This window comes from Rhea americana, unplaced genomic scaffold, assembly GCF_003343005.1.
Source record: "Rhea americana isolate MKP2758 unplaced genomic scaffold, rheAme1 scaffold_83, whole genome shotgun sequence".
Lineage (NCBI taxonomy): Eukaryota > Metazoa > Chordata > Aves > Rheiformes > Rheidae > Rhea > Rhea americana.
The window spans coordinates 3,084,339-3,109,527 of record NW_028187012.1 but is presented as its reverse complement, the minus strand read 5'-3'; the positions used below and the strand labels follow the sequence as shown (position 1 = coordinate 3,109,527).

Below are 25,189 nucleotides of genomic sequence, written 5' to 3'. Positions count from 1 at the left end.
AGACTCAGGTTTGTTGCTTCTTTATCTTAGAAACAGAAACACGGGAAYAGTGGTAGCACAGCTGGGAACAGCCCACTATGACCCTGCGCAGTAAGAACTGCCTTCTGCCCCCCGTGGCAGCAGCAGCTAGCCTGATTCTCCAGGGCTCTGGCACACGCGGAGTAGAAGAGGGATAATAGCTGTTCTGCTGTTCACAGCAACCTACTGCCTCGAGCGACTGCCTACTTTGCCTGTAGCCAAAAAAAGTCCTGATTTTAATAAAAACTGAAAGAAAAAAAGATGTTTTGGAATGTCAGAAATTCAAATGGCTATATTTTTATTTAGAAAGTACAACAGCAATATCATAATGTGCTTTTAAAAATCAGCCCTTTCAAATAATTACATATCATTTACATATGCTGAATGCCTCTATGTCTCACATATACCACAGTATAACATGGTGCAAAGCTACCACTTCAAATCAGTTCTCTCTCTCTCTCCAATATTTACTAATTACAAGTATTTTTCTTTCGATTAAGTAGCTGGTTGGTTTTCATTAGCAGCCAGACTCTTCAACATGATCAAAACCAAAAATGCTATACTGAACAGAAATCCTGTAACTAATCACCTAGCAGGGTGACCATGACTATTTCCAGACGCTTCCTCTGCCTCTGTAAGCCAGTGACGAATTGCAGTTATTAACAGGTCAGTGAATAAATTAATTCCAGGGCACTGGAAATTATGTTCATGAAATGAAAAGTGGCCTTGCTGACATTGCATCACTATTTCTAGACAGTGCRCTTGAACACCAAATAAATCTCACAACTTGGATGAGCGCCAAAAACTAGTGACCTAGTTTCATTAGGGTGGGAAAGCAATAGCAATTGGTCCTATGAGAGCAGATTACCAAAATAACTTCACAGAGATGAAAACATTCCATACAGAATTTTCTTTAAATCATACATTTTCCATTTTAGCAGTTCAAAAAAAAAACCCTTCTCTAAAAAAATGCATCTTTCTGAGATCCCGTGGATTTTGAAGTTAAAATGCACTTACATTTCTCACACTGACATTCCTATAGAGCAGTCCCATTAGAGAGAATAAATATTATCTTCTCTCCATCTCATTATCTCTTTCCATCTCATTCATAATACTTTAATACTGTTTTAAATCAAAACAGCTTTTGCATTTTCAGTGAAAAATGTAACACTTCATGATTAAACAAAGAGTCCTTACTAATAAAAGTAAGTCTATTTTTAAATATTCAGCACACAGTAATCTGTTCAGTAATCTTTCTTGATTAAAAATTCCTTGGCTTCTCTTCAAAAAACACATTGAGTGTGGACGAGTTCCACAGCTGTCGACATAATTTTTAGGAACTTACTGAGCATTGTTGCATCCGTACTAGATCCCATTTATATACTCCTAGCAGGTACTCCAGAATCCTGTCCCCACTCCTTCACCATAGAAACATCTATATTGAGATACAGACATACTGATGAATCTTAATAATACAGAGCAGAAGACACTTCACTTTCTATTTTTATCTGTCTGAAACTCATTCCTTTCTGCAGACTGTTTTCCATTCACCAACCAAGTACAGAAGGTAAACTGAAACATGTACAAGGGCTATTCTTCCACAGCTAAAAATCCCACAACATTCCTTTATGAACCAAACTGAAATATGACATAAGTAATGAAAGGTATGAATTTCAAAGAGGGAACACATGCAGAACAACCCAGCAAACCCTGTTTATTCAAAACGTCCTTATTTATATATATACGTCTATGACTAAACTGCAACTCTTCACCGTGTACTATGCACAGTAAGGRTCATTTGTGTGAAGACTTTTGCAACAGGTCTAAAATGAAAAGACAAACATACTGTTCATTTAACCCCTACAAAATTCTGGATTCTCTGCCTTCAGACATGTTACTTCTGAATTCGTAACTACTAGCTCAAATCCTAAAGGCTAATCATAGTTTTCATAGTCTTTACCAAGGCATACGCCGATGTCAATTGAAGTTTTTAATCAAACAATGGCATCAAGACTTATACCTAAGTTTTGGAAGGACATACTCATCACTTAAACTTGAAAAATTCTATGGGAATATACGGTAAAAGCAAAACAGGGAAAAAAAAAACACTAGAGAGATGCATTCCTAAAATCCATAACGATTTTCTTCCAAATACACTATTTTTAAGAAAATCAACAGGGAAATTTTAGCATCCTGTTTCTCTTTCCTTATCTATCAAGAATTACTAAGACCTCAGGTCTGTATTTCAAACCTAACTTGTTCCTCTGCCAGTAACTTTCTGATCAATGTGTACATTTTCATTCTCTTTTCTCCCATCTGTCATTGCTAGAAAGCTGTAAGGTTCACGCAATCACTGTACAGACTTGAGGGTTCTTAGTCTCCATCCCCAGTGCATGCACACTGTGGCAGTATCACAGGTCAATTCTGTCAAACTGTAGATTAGAAAAATAATTACAATAAAAATAAAAAATAAAAGGGAGTGCAGGTGCAGAAGCTCAGTCACTTGACAACAACATACAGAGTGACTATGAGGCAGTTGATTCCTATGTCTGAATGTTGCTTTCCTCACCTGCAAGAATCATGCAGGCCTTCTGCATAAACATTTTATCTCAGCTCTGMAACTGAAAAACATATATGGTCATCGTTTCTAAAGACCTGAAGATCCTTCATTAGATCCGTAATAGGATCAGCTACACGCTTTAGGGCCGAATATCTCATCTTCCTCACCCCATATTAAGCCGGGCCTATCACTATGCAGGTTAACAAGTTTCTTAATACTACAAGGAATGTTTACACCATGTTCTTTAAGCATCTTATTTAGGAACAAATCAAAGAATTAAACTACTTAGTTTATAGTTCTTGTGCAATCAACAAAGAGAAACAGGTGTTGCGCAGCAACTAAGATACCCCAAATGGCCTATATGGTGAGTAACTTTTTTAATTCCTCTCTTTATTTCCTGTCTTCCTCTCCTCTGCTATTGTTTCCATACATACAGAACTGATAGTTGGTAATAAGACATTTTTCCTAGATTCTGTCTGTAAAGATAAACTGTATTTCTTTGCCAGCAAGATGGCAAAAGTAAAGTTACAGGCCATTACTGAGAMAATCCTTACTCTCTGAAAATCACCTGAAGCAGCAACTTCAAGTAGGACTTTGGAAAAGATAATCTGCCAAGAAGGTACAGAACCTTAAACATAAAACATACTGACTATGCAAAGAGTTGAACCTAGAACTTGGAAGCTCGGGATTTTTGCTTTGATCCCCACTCCATCCTAAGACATGAGACAAATCACTAGATAAATAGTAAGCAAATGAAACTAAGTATTTTCAAACTGTAACTCTTCACTAAGCCAATTTTTAAAAATGGCTTTATGCAATTTTAACTTCTCCATACAGCAACTTTTTATTTTCATCCATGCCCCCACCTTTCCCCAAACATCACTTATTATTACCTAGTCTTCCTTTATTTTTCATGTCAGCCTAAAATGAAAAATTGAAAGAAAATAATACAGAAATTACACACTGATGAGTGCATTAAGAAATTTTTATAATTGATTTAGAGTGGGCAACAGCTCTCAAGGATGAGCTGTTGGTAGTTTCAGGACATATTCAGAGGTGGAAAAGGTGGTTCTTTACAAAGTACTCAACTATCTGGCTTCTTACAATTCTTTAAATAAATCCTAAACTATACTCAAGGGGAAAAACATTTCATCAAAGGCATTCACAGATCCTGCTGAATCTTTATGACTAGATCTTTACGACTGACCAAAAAAGCTCATTTACCAAGACAATAAACAGAGACAGTAAAGGGATCTTTAACTTGTAGTATTTTAGATCACATTTCTCTCCATTTACTTAATTCCCTCCATCTTCCTTTCACCATAGCACCCCAAATAAATCTATCTTATTTTGCATCTACACTATTAAATGGACTGTGAATTCCATTCATACTGTTGTGCTCTGCCTAAACTTAAGTTTCTATTTGGTGCCATATTGTTCTATATATGGTCATAAAATTGAATTGCAAATGCAAAGTTTGGGTTTGCCTTCTTTTCAAAGCTTCACTCTACAGTTACCAATGACACAGAAATGGTCTGAAAAAGATACGAGTGTGCTAGTACAACCCACGCTCACATAGACAGAACTTGAATGGGGCTTAAATCTGCATGATTTAAGGAGGAGGGAAAAAAAATGAAACCTTCTGTTACTTTTATTCATATTTCTGACTGTCACTCAAAAATGAGCAATCCATCAATCTCAGAACACAATTTTAAAACCAAATATACTACTGTATCTATGAGGATGAGGGAAACAACTGATAACTGTATCACTACCTACATCCAATTGTTTGGATACTGGCTCAGGTTGCAAGAATGAAATTCTAATCCTAAATCTTAATAAAAACAGCAGAACCCAGAATTTCAATCTTGACATAAAGCACAATGTTGCTGGAGTCCCGAAGACATGAGAAAGCTTTAAAGAAGATTTAATCATCGTTCATAGCTGATATTTGCTTTTCTCCATATCTGAATTAATCTCCTGCTTCAGGCCTTCCACGGCCATGAAGATTCCCTTTCTCTTCTCACATTCAAACGCTCAACTTGGCTTCTGGGGGTTTCTTTGTTCTTGTTTTATTTGCTGCTGCTTCCTCTGCAGCATCAAAGGACTGACTTTAACTAGATACAATGGGGTGACGGGGGTGGGGGGGATGTGGGTAGTATTGTTCCTTGTGATTTGAAAATTTCTCAAATGTCTCATCATTAATTCTGGTTTGTAAACAAGATGATCTCCAAATGTAGGTCAGGAAGAAATCAGTGCTAGCAGAAACCACTGGAATGTCAAAAAGGGTCAATTTCCTTACACTGACCTTGAAATTTCAAATAACAAATTCTATACAATTGCAATCACTTCTGCATTGATATTTCCTTTTTCAGGAGGAAGTAGGAGTTGTTTTCTTGGGGTGGCGGGGGAGGGAGGAGATATGCATGCATGTGTATTTTTAAGCTATAAATCTTACATTTCTTAGATTGTTTTGGAAAGCATTCTGCGGCCAGGATGCAAAGGGAAAAAGCACAGATTATTCTGTGGATTCCTCTGAAACAGATAAATATTGTACATTTCATGTGAATACGGGGAATGCTTCTGATGACACGGAGTTCTCCAATTTTGTGTTCCTGCAGTATGCTGCCACTACTTGTAAACTATTCTGTTTACACATATAGATCGTAAATATAATTTGAAAAACACTCGTTTTATATAGTGAGTATTTGCAGTATAAGTATTGCATGACATTTTACAATTCTGCTTCAGCATCATCACCATTAGAAATAATCATAAAGCCAGGGAGAAAATGACTCATTTTATGAAAATCAGCTTATTTTTATTTAAGAAGAAAACATAAGAACCACAATTCTCTAACTTACAGAAGCAGAACTAATTTATCTCCCTCCAATAACATTCTACATATTTTGTTTAATTACTTTGAGAAAGAGTGGATGTTCAAACATCTGTTTTCTACACTATTAGCAATTTTTTACTTGAGGCCATTTATTTAACATGATGCATAAAATAAACATTACAAAATATTAAAATGCAAATAAAGCTATCGAGACTTCAGATGATTGAAGAAAAAGTAGATAAATGTTCACAGAGTAACTAATTTAGTGGGTTTCTTTTTTTTAAACTATATCAACTCTTAATAGGACTGTTAATGTTCAGTAGACACTTTTAGACTCCTGTAAAGTAATTTTAAGGTCTTTCATACTTGTGGGAAAAAAAAAAGTGTATCTTGTTGGTTGTTCCCCAGCATATCAACTTTTAAGAACAGCATCAATGAAATTCTGAAGACGTTGATTCATTAGCTTATTTTAAATTGTTTTCTACCAACCTTTTTTAATTTAAGGGATTTACATACTAAAATCTGACAGAAGATTGGGATATGGAAGCAAGGGAAGTATGAGAAGTCACAACAGAGCTCCTTTTTTTTTCCCTGTCTTCCTCCTCCAATCAAAGGCTTAGTTGTTTCAGCACTAAGAGTTAAACTTTAAAAGGGAAAGAGGAGTCAACGGGTACTTACATAATGGGACTTTTTTTTATTTTTTTAAATAAAAAAGAGTATGAGAGTAAGAGTTTATGGAAAAAATGCAAAGGAGAAGACAAGACTGGAGGCAGCAAGAGCACGAATGCAGATGGGATGGAAGGGTATAGATGCAAGAGGTAAAGTTATAGGAAAAGTATCCTTTCCTATAAAAGTCTTTTTTCAGACACAATCATGAGTGATGACACTAAGTTTTTCAGTATTTGTCAAATGCAATAATTCCTATTACGGTTGAAACTACGGTACCTAACGCTAACTGTATTTTTATGCATGTCAGATTTCAACTTGAAATGTCTGACATTTTATTTAACCTTTATACTTGGTTGAATTGCATAACTCCTGCTGTTAGTAAGATCACATTCTGTATGAGTTTGTCACATCTGGAAATAACCTTAATATCCTTGACATCTTTGTCACCTCAAAGACGTGGGTTTTGGTTTTTTTGTTTGTTTGTTTTTTTCTAATAAAACCTCAAATAGAGATCTTCATTCTGTTTTAAAAAGTGAAAAACAATAAAATAGTAAATAGTAAAATAGATAGTAAAAATCCACAGGGATTACCTAAATTCAATTTTCATGCTTACTTTTATTTTTTTTTCCAATGAAAGAAAAATGATTTTTCAGGATTTTCCTCCATCACCTTTTATACTACACAAATACTGTAATTTCCCCAAACTCATTTTAAAATTTTTAAGAGAGTCAAAACAATACTGCTACCAAAGTGGAAAGAGAAAAGAAATGCTTTAATTAAGTATCTCCCTTGCTACGTATCTTGAAGACAAGAAAAAGTCCAGCATGCTACACAACATAGCTTCAGTTTCACATCTGAAAAGAGGTGTCCAAAGTAATTTTAAGATACAGAAAGAATATATGTTTGATTGACATTAACGGAGACTTTTTTTATTTAAAAAAAATGGCTTCTGGGTATAATATGCTTTTAAATTGAAAACTGACAGGGAAAAATATACTCCTGGGGATTATCTGCTGGATTTTATTTTATTTTTAAAGAGACTGAGTTGCTCCTCAAGACTTTGTAGAGACAGCTCTGTAATGAAGTAATATTTTTACTGGAGAAAAAAATGACAGAATTTATTTTGATGACCTGAACGAAGTCCTGCAAATTAAAATATCTTCAGAAACAAAACAAAATAGAAGTGTGAAGTTTTAAGTATGCAGGGCAGTAGCTACAATTTTAACCCAGCTGGGTCAAATTATCTGCTGACATTGATCTACTAATTTCAAAGGAATTTTCCATTATTTTGTTTTATCCTTCTATATGAAAATATAACTGTGGATGAATATCAATAGCTTAGTTCTATACATAATATTCCCACCAAAAGCATTTGCATAGAACAAAAAGTAAGTTTTTTTTTTCTGTCTTCCCTGTCTTCCACGCTTCCAACAATTGTGCCTCATTCTATTAACAGAGCAAGAAAGTGCAAGCAGGCTGTTTGCAGCACTTTTATCTCCTCAGAACACATCTATTATTGAGTGGTATCCAAATAAGATAACTAAATAAAAGCAGATATGCCAGCAAGGCATCCTCTCTCTATTGCAGGCCCAGCATGACATTCATAGTGATAGGCTGGAGATAAACAACAGAAATAAATTATGAATGGAGATAGCTTTAAGAAGTCACAAAATGGAAAAAGGAAGGACAATATATGCTCTAAAAGACTATTTCCAGCCGATATATGCTCTAAAAGACAATTTCCAGCCAAGAAGAAACTCTTCTCTGTGAAACACTTCCTGCGTAAGTTGAGAGACAGTAGGAACGACATTCGGTTAACTTAAGAGGTTTGCTTTTTACTCCAGTTTGGGAAAAAAGAGTGGGACAATCTTCGTGTAAGATAGACTCTTTTTACATGAAGTTGAGTTCTGCACTGACTACTTTGTAATACAGAAAGTAAGTCTCAATTCATGGCACGCACCGAATCACTGCTTCCAGTGAGATTTTGAATGAAACATTTTCCATAGCTGGGACATCTGTCATACACCTCCATCGTAGATTCCTTCACGTTCAATAATGGATGAGTTTATGCTGAAACATTTCCTCTGTGAGAGCAATAAAGATCATTCCCTTCATCTGGCTGCCTACTTTTGATACAGTTCTAAGAACCCCTACTTTTGAGACCACTGCCCCGTAGTCAAATTAGACCAAAATTGCCCAATGGATCCAAAGTTCATGGGGAAGGTAAGTGTGGAAGAAAACAGACAAATGAACAGACTGACATACGTACTTGTGGTGGTAGCATAAGACCACTTGTACAATGAATAGTGATTGTGGACTTTCTAATGAAAACAGAAAATGTTAACATTCATTTGGAGGTAACCACCCCAGCATCAAGTTACCAAGCCCTTTTCTCTTTATTACACACTGCCTCAGTCCACAAAATGTTGACTTCCTTTCTGGACAGCGGGATGCATCGAACAGGAAAAACAGAGAGCCTTGCTACTTAATCTAGCTCACAGGTTGCCAGTTAAGGCTTTTTCTGTAGTGGAGAGAGAACTGAATTTCAATTTCCAAGAGCAAGAGATTCAGTCCTCCTAACGTATAAAAGGAAGCACTGCTCTCATTGCCACTTACTTTTCCTCTGCTGTCCACCGTAAGTTTTCTGAGGAGACTCAGCCTCTTAGCATAGACCAAGTATACTCTACAAATGCCTCCTTACATAGAGAAGATCTTCATTTCCAAGTATTAGTCAGGATTTAATTAAGTGCTGCTCAGCCTCAGGTTTCAGCACACTACAGTACTTTTGGGCATAATCAGAAGCAAAATTTCTTTCACCTGGGAACTTTATATTAAAACAGGTTTGTCACTAGACAGTACATAGCTGAGTCTTGTCATGATCACATTCCAAAATTGTACGGTGTACAGAGCAAGGTCCAAAATGTCACAGCCAATCTGCCCTGAACGTATAATACTTGACTATTCAATCCTAGTAATATTCTAGTGCAGCTTTGTGTGTGTAATTTACCAGTTTTTTAAAAAAGCAAACAAAAAAGAAATTTTTCATTTAACCTCAAGCACCCCCACTAATTATCACCAGAGTTGAAATCTCTAGATCTATTATATACAGGTTCAGCTCCTGCTGTTTATTCTACTCTGTCACCTGCCAGAAATAAGTCGCCATTCTGTTATGACCAGTTTGGAAGAAGCAACACATATTTTGTCAGTGAGTTTCAGATATATTAGATGGTAAGAGAAATCTGTTAAGACCTTTTAACGGCTACAGCTCTCTCCCCAGCTCCACTGTCCAATCCTACTTTGGCCCAAAACAGCTGGAGGTAGGCATTATTATAAAAATATTTGATTCATCCATAAAAACTAGGCTTAGGGTTCAACAGAGCACACTTTGCTGCACATCCTTTCCCTCATTCTTCACATTCTGAAGACATGAAGCATCATCAGTTACTGGTTGGATCACTGGAGGTGAAAAGGGCTGAAAGATTCACATCGTGCAGTAAGGTTGGTTTAAGTGCAGGCTAATCAGGAAAAAGCTGTGCTAAGCTGAAATATATTCAGCAAAAATAGTCCTCAGAAAGGCTGGTAAGAATGTGGAAAAATTCTTTACCGAACATATCCAAAAACTTTGCAAGTTTAAAAAGCCTTATACATGGTAATATCTGAGGCACATTTTCAAGAAGCTTCAGAAAAAAATACATCTCCAAAGTTTTTTATTTGTTTGTTTTTAATGTCAGTGGATAAAAATCACTCCATTATTTTAGGATGAGAAAAAACAAAATATTTTTTCATGCCTCAGTATTCCAACAGCAATAAAACATTCTGAATGAAACTTTCAAAGAAACTCATGAGTCAGTCACCTAGCATTTCAGATGAAAGCATAAGAAGTTTGATATAGCTATAAATAACTGAAGACAAGAAAACATAAGGCAATCTCAGTAAGCTGAAGAATATTGAAACTATCTGGAGAACATGATCTGAATTTTATGGACTGCAGAGTATGCTTTCAATACTACTGTCCTGTGGGATTCCTCATATAGGAAGGGGGAGGGAGAGGGAGCAAAGGAGAAAAGATAAACACAAAGATAAACAACAGCATTTTCTATCTTTTCTATTTCTTCACCAGTGCCTGTCATCAAGGCATATTATCTCATGACAACACCACCAGAAGGAAACATATCTTTGAAATTATCTGTATGATTCATCTTTATCCAGTGCTAAGAAGGGACCAGCCATTAGAATTCAGAGTTATCCTTATGCAAAACATAGCTTTGAACACACAGAAAGAGAGCAGCCAGGGAGAAAACACTGGGAGAGAAATCACAACTCAATAATAGCAATAATAATGGAGCCATTTTAAATTGTATGATAGTTGTCTATACTAGTGACGAGATGGGACTTTCTTTTTTTTCTTTTTTTCTTTTCTTTCTTTTTTTTTTTTAACACAAAGTTCCTATCAGTGTTCCCATTACGGTAGTTTTTACGTTTCTCCCATTGAAATTGGAGCTAGTGTTTTCGAAATAGTTTCCACTCATTAAGAAACTAGGCATAAAGAAAGAGTATAAAGTTCCCCCGGAACTTACAGAAATGATGGTCAAAGCTCAAGGCGGGGAGGGAGAGGGATTGTTTTCAAGTTATTGTCCTTTCTCCATAAAAGCAGATGTCTCAATTAAAACAACGGTCCATAAAATAAAAACAAATGCTTTCCTAACACAGAGGCCTCATCAAACATTATGCATACCTTTTTATAACTTTCATTCATCCTGAATCCAGAAAAAGCAAGCCAACTGGCCTTTCAAATAAAAAAACGTATTAAAAGAGTTTTTGTACCCCCAAAAAATCTCAAAAAATGTTGGTAACACAAAAGATCCATTCACAACCATAGTTTCCATTTTTAAACTTTTTACAACCAATTCACAAGCAGCATGAAAATAGAATTTGCATCCTAAAGTACCAGATGGTATGCAAAAGTGGATCGTTAAATTACCATTTTTGTATACTGATATTTAACATTACCTTTTTTCCTAGTCTGACCAGAATTACTCAGCCTTCCAATTATGACATCAAATCTCACTTACAAAGCCACTCAGTACTGACTGATTTAATGTAAACTTTTGATTAAAAGTACAAGCGCCATTTCCTTAAAATGAGAAAAAACTTTATTAATTTTCAGTACGTGATATGAGCAATAAGCTTTAAAAACATGCCTGTAATCCTTAATGGAAATACAAAAATAAGCACAAATTCATAAACAATAATCCAAATCAAAGTACCCAAAGCACCCACTATTTCATCATCTATGAGAACGAAAGCAAAACATTCATACCTGCACCTGGAATGATTGCCAACTTTGTTTCAACTAGACCCATTTTAGCAGATGAGGCTGAAAATCAAAATTTAAATATAAGTTCTTACTATGATCTGTATGAAAAAGCCTGCAGAAATATGTAATAGCAGACTGACAAGAACACTAATTTATTACATTTGCTTCATAGAGTACAAATGAACATTAATAAGTATCTACCTATGGAAAAAAAACCTTTAAATAGATTCAAGTGAGCTTAAAAGAACGAACTAGTCCGACCAAGGCAAGTTCTGTACCTTATTAATTTTCACATAAGACAGGTGATGCAAGTAAGCTAGGAGAACAAATAGCAGACTTATTTGTAGAATGTAAAGTATTTTAAAAAGTTATTATTTAACAACTCAAAATGGGGGGAATGTCTGTTTCAAATGATTATGAATTCTTTAGCTGACTGAATACTCCCTCAGGGTCAAACAGCTTTATATACTATGAGTTACTGGCAACTGTTCAGGACTAAGTTTCCATTTACTTTCCAACAAATGGCTTTACAGTTCTGACAGCTGAATAGGTCAAGGTTCCTCTTTTCATGTGCTGTTGTCACTTTTATTTTATAACAGCTTAATTGCTTGTTTAATAATAAACTCGCACACAAGTTTTGCTTGTCCCCTGCAACCTGTTTTTATACAAACAAAGAATCCATCCAGAACTCTTCAAGTCAGGAGAAAACTTTAGTAATTAATGTAAAATATCAAAATATCTACCTAACCCTTCTGGGAATACTGCTAATGATAAAGCGAAGATCATAAGAATGACATAAAACACGCAACAAAGATATTCCAGTTACCAGCAGTAAGTGGTATGAAATTAAACATCAGCAATTACTTCAGTCAAGTTCCTGCTAAAYGCCCAGAAATAATTGGCCCTAAACAATGTTAGAATACAAAATCAGTTTAAAAGACTGTTGCCAAGACAAAGATTAGTCAAGCCTCCTGCAACACTAATAATCCTTTGTTCAATTAATAGGATCCAGGCTTACCTGCCACTCTTATGTCACAGGCTAAAGCAAGTTCTAGGCCACCACCTAATGCAGTCCCATCTATTGCGGCAATAGTAGGTACTGGGAGATTAGCTGAAAAAGAAAGTACTGGTTAACACTTGCCTCACAAAAATCATATTTTGGAACACTACCTTATTACATTTTATTCAAACCACAGTCAGACTAGGAAAAAGYGTTTCATAAAACAACAATGCAGATCTTAAAACTCATTGTTCAGTATCACTTTGGCAAAAAATTGACACTCCCACCCTCCCAGTCACTTTGAGGCCAAACTGCATTGCAAGTCTTTTTCTTCAACTTCAGCTCAGTTTGGTCAAAAAATTGACTAGTATGCTCTAAAAACACACACCGGAGATCTATCCAAAGAACAAAACAGGAACATCTGAAGAGCCACATACACAAACTCAGCAGCCCCTAGTTGGATATAAATGTTCTCTCACGATTATTAGCAACTCTGACAATGGCATAGCTAGAAGCTCTCTGCATCCTAATACTCCCAGGTGTCATGTGGGACCATTATGGTCCCTTTCCATTATAAAGCAGTAGCTAGCAAGTAGCCAACTAGAGTGTGGGAAAGCCTCCAACTATTTTAAAAACAAAACAAAACACACACACACACACACACATTGCACATACATATGATAGGTGGCATGGTCTCCAGAGRCCTCTGTGACCATGACAACGTACCATCAGTGCTCTCACATGAGGAATTCCAGTATTAAGCATTCAACTATATGTACTGCTCTTCACCTCTAGCAGGTTTAATCTGTTTTCTGCATCATAAACCCAAATAAGTCTGATGAAAAATGTGTTTTTCTCATGAAAAATAAACTCATGTTTACAGCTTTACCTATAGTTAATATTGCAAACTATCAATAATTTTAAACTATACCCCAAAAATATTCAAGTGGCATATTTTTGCTACTAAAATTTCAAAGACAGTCAGAAGCAATGAACTGTTGGAATTCATTAACTGAACACTCGAGTATACTGTTTGTTGAAATGTTAAACCAACTCTTGACAGCAACAGTTTTTTCTGCAGATGTTAAGAAAATATTTTCTTCACTTTAATGCTTCAGCTACTTGAATTCAATGACCAGTTCATTCAGTCTTAGTTGGAAGTTGAAAAAGAAGAAAAATCTGCTGCCAAAATACAAATGAAAATGAGGTGTGAGAAAGTAAGATCTCCCCTTTTAAAACCTAGAAGGATAATGTGACCAGAAATTATCAATTTAAAATATTAATTACAAATAATATTTCCTTTTTAGTGAACTAGTTTGTTCTAGGTTTAGACTTCTTTTCATTGAATCAGATAATTTAATTTTTAAAAGATACCAATCAAATGTTAACCTATATCAGCATAAGTAAATTTGTATGAACAAGTATTGCCCTACTGGTTAACAAAACAAAGCAAACTGAATGAAAGCCTACTTTTAGTTGCAAATCAMTCAACATCCTTTTATGATTAAAAGCTAATGAAAATCAAGTTTTCTTTAAATAAAAAAGAACAAAAAGTTTTAAGTGCTATTCAAGATTAAAATAGATGCTACAAATCAAAGTCTCTTGTTCAGTGGTTCAGAACTGGTGATCTGAATCAACTCCAGTGCCAAAAAACACTACTGATTACTGTCTGCAGCATCAAGTGCTTGGAGTCACTTAAAAGACTTCAAGATACCCATTATATTTGGCATCTACCACAGAAGGCAGAGGAGACTGACAAATACAAGTAAAATCTGCTTTTTTGCTACCTACATTTTCTTAGTAATATGGGAAGACGGGAATGCAGCTCCCATTTCCAGCAGGGCCAGAGGGCTCACCAAAAACCGGAACTGTCGCTCTGAACCATACAACCACATGCCATACAACCTAGCTTTAAAAATTTACAGTTGATATAGTGCTTTCTTAAAGGAAACTTCCTCTGCTACCGGTAACTGAAAAATCATTTGCCTGAACACAAAGRCATAATCATCATTAACTGCAGTTTCCAGGGATTTCTGGCTACATGGATTTCCCGTTCTTGAGAGATTAGCAAATAATATCCTGAGTACTATTTACAATATTTTTGCAAGACTTTAAGGCAAACTACTTTCTCTGTGATAATCCCAGTACACTACTACAATAGAAATGAAACTCACGTAGAACAGTATTATAACAACAGCTTGGTTTCAAAAACTACAGCCATAACTAATCAAAAATATTAAATTCTTAATTCATAGGACGAAAAAGCAGTTTGGACTTCTTCACTGTGCATTAGCTTCATCACTTCAAGGATATTAAATTAAAGGGACATCTGACCTGTGGAAGCTGACAATGAATGACCCTTTAAAGTATTGTAAAAATTCTTTACAACAGTTCTGTCCTAATGCCACATAAACATCAAAAGAACTAAAAAAAAGTTAACCTATTAAATATCTTCTTGTGAAACATYAGAAAAGACAGTATGAAAATAAATTAGCAATTGCTCTGGATTTCAAAATGAGTTTTTAAGTCATTAAAACTTAATGCAAAGGGTAAAACTTCTGGGAGTTTTCACATTGTGTACCACAAAAGATACTTGCTTATGTTTATCTTCATATTTTTAATAAACAATAGCTGAAATTACTTAGTTCATAACAAACCCAGGGGAATGGAAATCAAGGCCTGCAGAGTTGAGTTGTGTGGCTCAAATTTTTTAAATGCTAAATTAAATAAATAGACAGGTCAGTCTCCACAATGATTTTACATGCAAGACTCACTTGCTACAAACGACAGGCAGAACATAGTCAAAGCCTTGTCCAGCAGCTCAATAGTTTTATTCTAAAGCGTTCTATAATTTTGTCATGCTATAGATAACTGATATAAATTTAAGACAAAATTTTGTACAACCAATCATTAGAGCTAGATCTGAAACATGATATGGGTTTATCAATGTAAAATTGTAAGCTGCATAAAGTATGCTAAAGGAATTAGAAATATATAAATGGTCCTTTAGATGTAATTAGTCTCTATCTTCAAACTAGTCTGCCATAGATTATTTAAATCGGAATTACTTGTCTTAATCAAAGCAGCCAGAATCTGGTGTTTAGCAACATTCAAACAGAATCCCACTTCAAAACTTTTCCTTTTAAAATACTTGATATGAAAYGCCAAACTTAAGGACACAGTCACATCACTGCCCTCATCGCTCCCCTTCTAGCATCTGGACAGCGCCGAAAGAGCCCTTACTGTCAAGCCCAGTCCTCACTTCCGTGATCTCTGGCAATCAATCCTCAGAAAGATCAGTTACTCAGAAGTAAAGCTTTTAGCCCCTACTGATCCACGCATAAGATTTGTAAGCCTAACTTGTCTTTTCGGTAATCATGAATAGACAGCTAGTGTCCAAGAAGAAGAATTTTTGTTTTTCAATATTGACTTTAACAAAGTAGTGACGGTACTCCTCTCAAAAACCGGAAGAGTTTCTAAGCTACAAGTAGTAGCAATAGAATTCAAATTTATGTGACAACATAGTTGAGTTCTRACAGAATAGAATGAGAATCAGAATGGAGAAATACACTTCTCTAAACTACTTATTCCACAGTTGCATTTCCGATTATTTGACAAATGTTTGTTTAGTGCGTAACTCACTAGGACAAGCAACTTCCAAGTGTCATTTCTAGCAGYTTATTTTTCCTCCTGAGTAATGAAGCCCATAAAGCATAAAGAAACAAAAGATGAACTGTCTAAAAATATCCTGCATACTCTGAGTATTATATGGTATACTGGAGGAAAGCACACTATRAATTGAGGGATTTATAAAAAGTTCTGCAATTCATTATCTAACTCAAGCAGCTAAAGAAAGAGTGGCAAATATTTGCATTCTTCCGCGTGCAGCACAGGAGAAATCTTTATATCTTACCCATTAAAAAAAAAAAAAAAAACTCTCTCATTTGTTTCTCAGTACATCCATTTAAAAGTGATCCATCGTGACAATGACACCTTCTAATTAAGCAAGCAAATGGTCACCTACCCCAAAATGCTAAACTCAGCTAAACAGCTGTTTGTAGATAGCATAATTGATGGGCCAGCCAYTAGGGAAGCAAGAATAACAGAACAGTGAAAATGTCAAAGAAAGAACYATCAAATTTGGAGTTTGTTATTTTATTATTAGAAAACAATGTATTATATATTATTCATCTTCAGTGAGGACTTTCTGTATCATCTGAAAATCTACTAATAATAGCTTAAAATCACGTAATACTTCAAGTCTGACTGCAGTTTATGGGCCAGTTCCTCTACCAACAACGGAGAAAGGTACAAKATCTGCTGCTATATGGAGCTCCTTCACAAACTCAAACGTTGCAGGTTTTCTGGTGGCAGATTAGGAAACAATATGCAGAAGGCCCCAGGCATAAATATGAATTTGAATCAGTATTAGCAATGATTTATAACTATATGCTAGCATGCCGTAATTACCACAAAAGGATTATCTGGTTTTAAAATACCRTTTATATCTAAATATTCATGTTCTGTAACTCAGTATCACCCTAAATAGATTTCTCTTCCACCTTTTAGCTACAGAGACCTTTACCTTGGGGAGCAACATCATGCAAATAGATTACCTCTAATTCAGATTCTTCCCCTCAAAAAATAAGTGCACACAACGAGGTACTTTGAGCGGTAAGYAGAGGCAGTCTCCAAGTAGGTACGGCAACTTGAATATTCTTTATTTTAGGAAAATTTTAATCAYAAAAGTGCACTTTCATGTATATTAATCTATTTCATAGGAAGCCAGAAAAATAGCTGTAACACATACAGAATGCTACCCAATTTCACCTTTCRGGATATCTTCATACAGAAGAACAGCAAGTCACTAAGATGGAATACAAACTTTGCAGTTGAAAAGGAACGTCAGTTGTGTTTGAGGCATTTACTTTGCCCTGCAAAACCTGATATGAAGTCAGTCAGTCACTACAATAAAGCTTACTTGCATTTTCAGCTATAAGCACTGYCACCAAAAAAACGCCTTTCCAAAGGAAAAAAGCTAACAAAAACCAACTCACTCAACAAATGCTTTCAGCCATTATGCAGGATAACCATAACACAAGGAAGTCCACTGGAATAAAAAAAATATAAAAATATAAATAAATTTTAAAAAAACAATGAAATACCTAGCAACATATGAGACTGGCTAAAAGAGACTGAAATAGCTGTCAAATCTCCCTGTCTGAACTTTAAGTCAAGGAAGATTGGACAAATCATTTTTGTGTGAGGCAGGTATGAACGGCTTTTTTGCACGTGAGAACTGCAAAAAAACAAACATACAGGAAAAAATGCTTACTCCCAGTAATTGATATATTTACAATTTTATTTTTTAAATAAACAGAAATACTTCCTTGTCCAAAAGTATGACCATATTTCTCAGTTTGAAACATCTACACATGCATTTAGATACAGAAAACTATTTTCCATACATTTGCCAGTTGCAACTGTGAAAGGCTATTAGCTACCCCCCAATTCTTGTGTTTTGAATAAGAAGCTTAGTAAAGCTACAATTGCTAGATTTATTTGAACATCACTATCTTTGCTCTCATACTTTCAAAGTTCAAACAAATAACTCAAAAATAAAATTTCCATGTGACTTTTTACTGCTAATACTTGTAAGAAGTTTTGCCTTTTTTTTTTTGAAGTGAAAACGGTTACTGCTGATTGTTTACAGCTGATTATTAGGCAAAAGATATTTGTAAAGTTTATGATCTTTTCTTTATTAAAAGCTACCAGTGATGACAGTAGCCAAAGGGCTTTCTGAAAGCATCTCTCTGAATCCTATTAATTCCCCAGTTTTCTTCATTGATTCACTAACCCTTATAAATGGCCCGTAAAAATATTTTTGAATTGACACAGAAGACTYTGTATAGGAACATTATTTTCTATTTAGTACCTTTTTATTGACATGTAATGGGGACAGTCTGTTCCACATTCTTGATAACAGTAGTGAAAGCTAAGAAAGTACTGGGACTGAGAGATGCTTTCCTCTACAGCCTACTCTCCTCTGATCTTCTTGCAGCTTTTTGTATTATATGAAATATTTCAGATATTTCATTCATATTCAGTAGAATGTTCCAAGTTGATATATAGACTCCTCAGCTGTCTTCATATTTACTAATGTTCCTTTTTGTATTCTTACTTTGCCCTCAATAAAACAATAACGAAGTAAGCCTTAGAGGACATAATCTRCCTTGTGTGCAAATTTCTTTTTTCATATAGCGCACACAGAAAATAAAATAGCACAACTATCACCTCAAAGAGTTAAGAGAGCCCAAAGGGACAAGACTTTCATTTCTCTGTTTATTGGGTGCTTGTTTCACTCACAGTGTGAAGATAACACATCCTCTAGTACCAGTATAWGTAACCTGTTTGACATAATATAAAGAAAATCCTGAGAGTGTGATCATTTTAGCCGAACATTTCTAGAGATTTTTCTCTTGTATCTGTTTWCATCAATATTTAATATACATATGAATATTTCATATTCATACATTAGTTACTTTCTCCACTCTTAAATGAAACATGGAATTAAATTTCAACTGCTCTAATGCCAATATATCTTTAGTTCTATAATARCCTCATACAGTAAGTAGTATTTTCTATCAGCTCCTTCACTGAGCACCACATAGGAAACAAAGAAGTCTCTAAAAAAACTGTTTCACAGTAAGCTTAAAAGAAAAACAAACAAACAGGCACTCTAGCTCTGTAACATTATCAAAGCAGTTCTGACCACCTTGACTTCCAGCACACATCTAGACAAAATCCATGTTCAATGCAAGACTTAACTATGCTATTTTGGAGTCAAAACCTATTGCTGGGTTCAAGCAACTAGCTTAGGATTTCTTGGATAGCACAGAGCAGCGCAATACTTTCTGTACCATGCCAGGTGCTGCTGCCCTTTGAGTATCACTTGGTTCTAGGCACAGGGCCAGAGACTGAGTCAAGCAAGGCAAAAGAGCTAACAAATTATTCTGTCTCATTCAGGGGTAGAAACATTCACATTCAAACCTGAACAGGGTGAGGAAGGGAAAGAATTTCCCAACACGTCAAACCTAAGTAATAYGACACCCTAGAGAGGGGACAAAAGCAGTGGACATATTGGAGGCACGTTTTAATAGTCAGTGTGCAACTTGGCTATAGTGATCGCAAAAGACAGTATGACCATGTAGAATCTCTCTCTTTGTACAGTTTTTTTGTGGTAGAAAAAAGAAGCGCTATGTCCACAGCATAGTCCCTTTTCCTCATAGAACAACATTTGAAATTATTATCAGAGGGAAAACTTAAACTACAGCTAAGATTATATTAATTTATGTCAAGACTGAGTGGCAGTAAGATCAAASAAAAGGATCTGCCGTGCAAAGCCACCTCCTTCCCTAATCCTTAGATCTACAGGAAGGGAAAAAAAACAGCTGATTCTAATAGTAACACCCTCTGTTTCTGTATCATTTCTATAATAATTTTTTGAAAGTTATTATTATGGAAAGAAAAAAAGTAAATGAACAATCCTGGAAGCAATATCGTCATATAAATAGCTAATAAACATCTTGGTAGAGAAGTTTAATGTTGCATTCATTGGCATCRTAACGGTAGAAAGTTTAGAACTGCGGTTTTTAATTAAAAATAATCCAATGCAATTTGACAAAGCACGTAATTCCAGCTCTGCAGGGACAGTGCTGTCTATTTAGGAAACAGGCAATACTTAGTCAAAGGGTATCTTAATTAATTCAATGTTAAGAGATGGAGTGAATCAAAGCTACTACTGGAAAACAACCAATGGCTCAGCAATGCGTTTCAGAATACTAGCAGTCTTTTATTAGCCATGCTGGAGCATAGTGCTTCAGCTGAACAGGCAACAACATATCACAGCAGAAGAAATACTGTGCCAATAATCACCCTTCCACAGCTTCAGTAACACAGGGAGACCRTGGTGTACGAGAAAGAGGTTGCTAAGGATGGCAGCGTCAGCTATAAATCTTTTTTCATATTTGATTTCTATCTTTGGTATTTCATTCAGCCTCCCAGTGAATGCKTTTTTCACATTATGGCCTCCGCCTGCACTTCCTCAAGAGAAAAGTCCACAGTTGTTCTCACTGGATTACCGAACTGGAGCACTCCATCTTTGCTGCCCAGCTTTGCTTCAGCAAATCTAGATGGATTTGATTGATGCTGCACATGCATTTGTCTCTTGGAGCAGTAATCAGGAGAAAAATATTTGTCAAAAACAGATTATGATCTGTATTATATATAACATGATATTTGTGTGATTTATCTAAAACTGAAGAACCAAAAATATAAAGTTGAAAGTAAAAGTGTCTAAATGTAAATTTTCTTACCTAATCCTAGAATGTCATTCTTCATTCTGGTAGGTTCTGTATAAGAAACTCAAACACCTAGTCTGGGCAAGACAATCTACTACTAAGTTTTTCCAACTGCCCAATATGCATTCCTGTATTACATGTAYCTTCTTTAAGGGACAGGCAATTTTATATCCATTTCAAATCATGGCTGCCTCAGAAGTTGTCACTTTAAACTTTCCTGCGCTTTTGAGCATCTTCCTAAACCTAATCAAGCTGGTTTACGTGCCTCTGCCACAGACAGTCGGAAGTGGTCTTCATGAAGTGGACTTCTACTATCCTTCATTTAACAATGGGCCACCGAATTCTAAAACCCTCACTTACTTGTATAATCAACAGCAAAGTCAAACTCGTCCACACTCTTCCTGAAGCTCCAAAAATTAGCAGATTTTGTCCTCTATCAGAGCAAAATATTTACATACTATTATTTTAGTCTCTTAATGTGATCTATCATATGAAAATCATGTTTATTACAGGAAGAAATTGTGTAATATCGCTTAGTACAGAAAAGTGATATATCAAGCTGTAAATCTGTTCACTAGGAACATCTGCATGTCTACATGACGTGAAATTTCATAGCACAACAGTTATTATAGAACRAATTTAAACTGAGCATGTATTGCATAAGATCTATAAATAAATGATTGTGTAAGAAATTGCAAAATGCATTTTATTGCATTGTGTCCAGAAACAAATTTAGAACCCCTTTCCATTTACAAAGCATCTTAAATACTGGATGAAAATTTATGGATCATTCCTCAAACTGTCCACACTTTTCCAACGTACACATTTTTATTCAGTATCAATCATACTGTAAAAACTCAAGAGAATCCTTAAAGCTATCTCAAAGTAGTAAATAATCCTCAAAATAAAGGCAGTAGTCATCCACACATCCTTTGRAGAGTAGGAGAAAGTGAAATTTAGACGTTAAGAACTTACACGTATAAAATATTTTTCATAGCAAAGATTCAATATTCTACATTTAAAGAATCAAATCTCACATTTAGTTTACTATCCAAGGGAACATTCTTTCACTATACCTATCTTGTATGTTTCTGGAATAACTTCACCAGAGAACAAAACAGATTCATGCTGGAAAAGATAGGCAGCAGTGCTCCACAGAAGCCCCTAAAACTCAAATACTAAAATAAGGCACTCAATTGGATYTCAACAACATTTCTTTCCTATTTTTGAAGCTTTATCATAAGCAAGTGTGGTGGCAATTAGCAGTAATGAAAATTGTGCAATTCTGATCTCACACTTGGAACCTCTGGGACCAAGTTTTGACAGCACGCATTCAAAAAAACTTAGCAGCATATTGTTTGGCACAGTCTAAAAATTTCTAAGAATGTATGTTCATTTTTTTGAGTATTTTCTTGAAGGATGAGCAAGGGCGCTCTTTTAGGTAAAGCAAAAGTTTAGCTACCACAGAGAACAGCCAGAATGGCAGAGGACTGCTAAGAATACTGCTAAGATGACAAATGCACACACATATATGTACATAGATTTGTAGCTACTTTGAATAAAAAGCAAAGTTATCATTGTTAAGGAAACAAAATGCAAGTAAATCAATGCAAAATGCTTCTATTCAGGAGACACATTCAAGTTGGATATTTTAAAAATAATCATACCTGTGAAGGGTATGTCTAAACAAGTTACTAAGTATTACCATTTTTTAAAAAATTGTATCACCAATTATGCATGTAAACTAATCAGGTGTCATAAGCAAAGCAACATAAGTTTTGTTTGTGTGGAACATGTCAAATGAAAGAAAAAAATATTTCCACTAAGTAAATATTAGTATTTCAGTAAAAAGTTCTCTTTTCTTAGCTCAGTTCAGCTCTAGGTTTTGTCAAGCCACTACAAAGTTGTTTTGCCTCCTAGTAGGGCACAAAACAAAGCTTGACTATGCTTCAGGTAGGATTTTCAAAAATACCCAAGAAAGTCAGTCTCCAAGTTTTATCATTGTTCAGTGGGATATAGGCACTTAATGCTTTTTATGTTCTTTGGAGGAGCTTTGGCAACCAACAGCGTTTCTCACATATTACAGGTTGGGGTCAAACCTCACCTCGGGCAATTACTAAGGTCTGCCCAAGCCAAATTCTTTCTGTAGTTTCACTTTTTTCTTTGCGTTAAACAACTTATTTTCCTGGTGATGAGTACTTATCGCATTCTGCTCCCTCTGTAGCCTGTTTGTTTTGCAGCTGAAAACGTACATACAATTGTAGTATAACAGCCCAGACCCCACAGCTAATAAAGAGATAAAAGAGCATGTATTTAATTGGCAGTTATACCACATAACATATGCTGAAGATCTGACCCATAATGATGGCATTTTTTCCCCAAAAAACTTCAAAAAATTGGGTTTCTGGGAGTACAGATGATTTGATTTCATTTTGTCAGAAGGCTTGTTTTKTTGTACATGGTTTCAAGAGAGCTATTAACGTTTTTCTCTGAGCTTTCCTGTGTGTAAAAACAGCCTTACATCAACAATGAAGAGCCTTACAGTAGAATATACTAACGGACAAGTAGTCTAATATTCCTACTCTGAAGGGGAGGGGAAAAAAAAGAAAAAAAAGGAGAGACAACCCACACAACTCTGATATAATTTTAGCAAAAGCAATCACTGCTAAAAATAGAGGCTGCTTTGATTTTTTTCCCCTTCAACTTAAAGCTCTTAGAGCTGCAACTAATAGCTCAGTACAATTTTTCAGCTTTTTTTTCCAAGTGCTTATTTTTATACTGARTGATATTTACTGCAGTCTTAATACTTCACCCAAATTTAGCAAGAAGTTATAAATTAAACCCATAAAAATACTGTAACAAACAAGTGCAGTATGCTTCTAATTTCCAGAAAATTCCTTTCTGTAGCTGTTCTCCAAAACGATACTGCAGCCTTTTAGAAAACCACTAATGTAAGGATTTTAAACAGCACGAAATTGACAGGAGCTAAAGAAAACCAAGACATGTCAATTCTAAAAAGCTAAGTTTATTCAGCTACTCAAGATGTAAGTAACCTTTCCAGCATTTTGTTTACAGAGTTTAAGTTAATGTTTTTCTTTCTGAAAACATCATTAACAAAAAAATTAAAAAAAAAAAAAGTATCTCCTTACTAGGTCAGAGAGCTGAACACAAACAGAATTATCAAAACATGACCTATTTCTGAAGAGTAAAAACTAGAACACATTTTAAATGAGATTACAGCATTAAACATGGATAGAAAAAGAACAAAGTGGGAAATTGGAAATATTGTTCCCTATCTGTAAAGTATTTGTGCAGTGGCAAATAATCATTAGAGAATTCTTTTCACTCTTTAATCATCTCATAACATTCTGGTTGGTGCTAGGCAGGAAAAATATCTTGATCTGCTTATTTTCAACATACTGATTCACTGCCAGTAATGCAATGCAAATACAATATCCCACCAGTTCTACTAAAGCTGCATTTTGTAATGCCTGACCACTTCTTGTTCAGAAGAAAAAAAAACTGAGAACCTCTGAYTTGAGAAAAAAAATAATAAAAAATGTTCACTTCTATTCATCAGGGCATCATCAAACAGCAGCATACCATATGCATCAATCTAATCTCCAGGTTTTAAAATAAATCTACTTGTGTACTGTCAAAACATGTATGGTGTGGAAACTGAACAACAACATTAGAAGTGATGTCTCAATATTCTTCTCTAACCCTGAGCAACCAATTGCTATTAGCTTGCATGCAAAAACAGTAAAGCAGGAGATACCAAGACACCATGCTACCATCACGAAATCTTCTACTTTGTAACTAGCTTTTACTGCCCCCCACACACCCTGCTTCCCCTTTTTCTTTTTAAGAAAGCTGAAATGGCGAAAGAGTCCTCTATCCAAACTAAGCAAAAGTGCTGTTAAGACATTCACCAAGGGCTATGTTCTTTTCCGGCTTACAGCTTGTCTAATTAGCTACAACACCCCCTCACAAACCCTCCTGTTTCGGTATTTCAGTGATTTACGTTCTCAAATATGCAATTTCACTTATTTTTTAATGCTCCTTTCTTGAGGAAAAGGATGGAGACGAATGATAGCACTTCTCTGTACTACTTCCGGTCTCCTAAACTTGTAATTCGCTTTTAGTGTAATGATCCATTATAAACCACGTAGATAACTCTGGAAATTTGCTTACATACTCTATATTTGAACACTCTCATAGACAAGTTAATCCAGCTGAAGACAATCAAACATTTGCCATACAGTCTTTCAGGTCTGAAGCAAATCATAGAATCAGTAAGGTTGGAAGGGACCTCTGGAGATCATCTAGTCCAACCTCCCTGCTCAGCAGGGGCACCTACAGCATGTTAGACAGGGTGGCATCCAGGTGGGCCTTGAAGATCTCCAGAGAAGGAGACTCCACAACC

General features: G+C 35.4%; 1 protein-coding gene across 1 annotated transcript in view; it reads right to left on the bottom strand.

Annotated features, from left to right (window-relative positions):
• Positions 1-25,189, bottom strand: part of AUH (AU RNA binding methylglutaconyl-CoA hydratase) — a gene marked incomplete at its 5' end in the record, with an annotated part of 107,922 nt that overhangs the window by 46,356 nt on the left and 36,377 nt on the right. The window contains 2 exons of the mRNA XM_085323259.1: positions 11,407-11,463; positions 12,422-12,514. Coding sequence (XP_085179385.1) covers positions 11,407-11,463; positions 12,422-12,514 — 150 coding nt within the window. The remainder of the gene's footprint in view (positions 1-11,406; positions 11,464-12,421; positions 12,515-25,189) is intronic.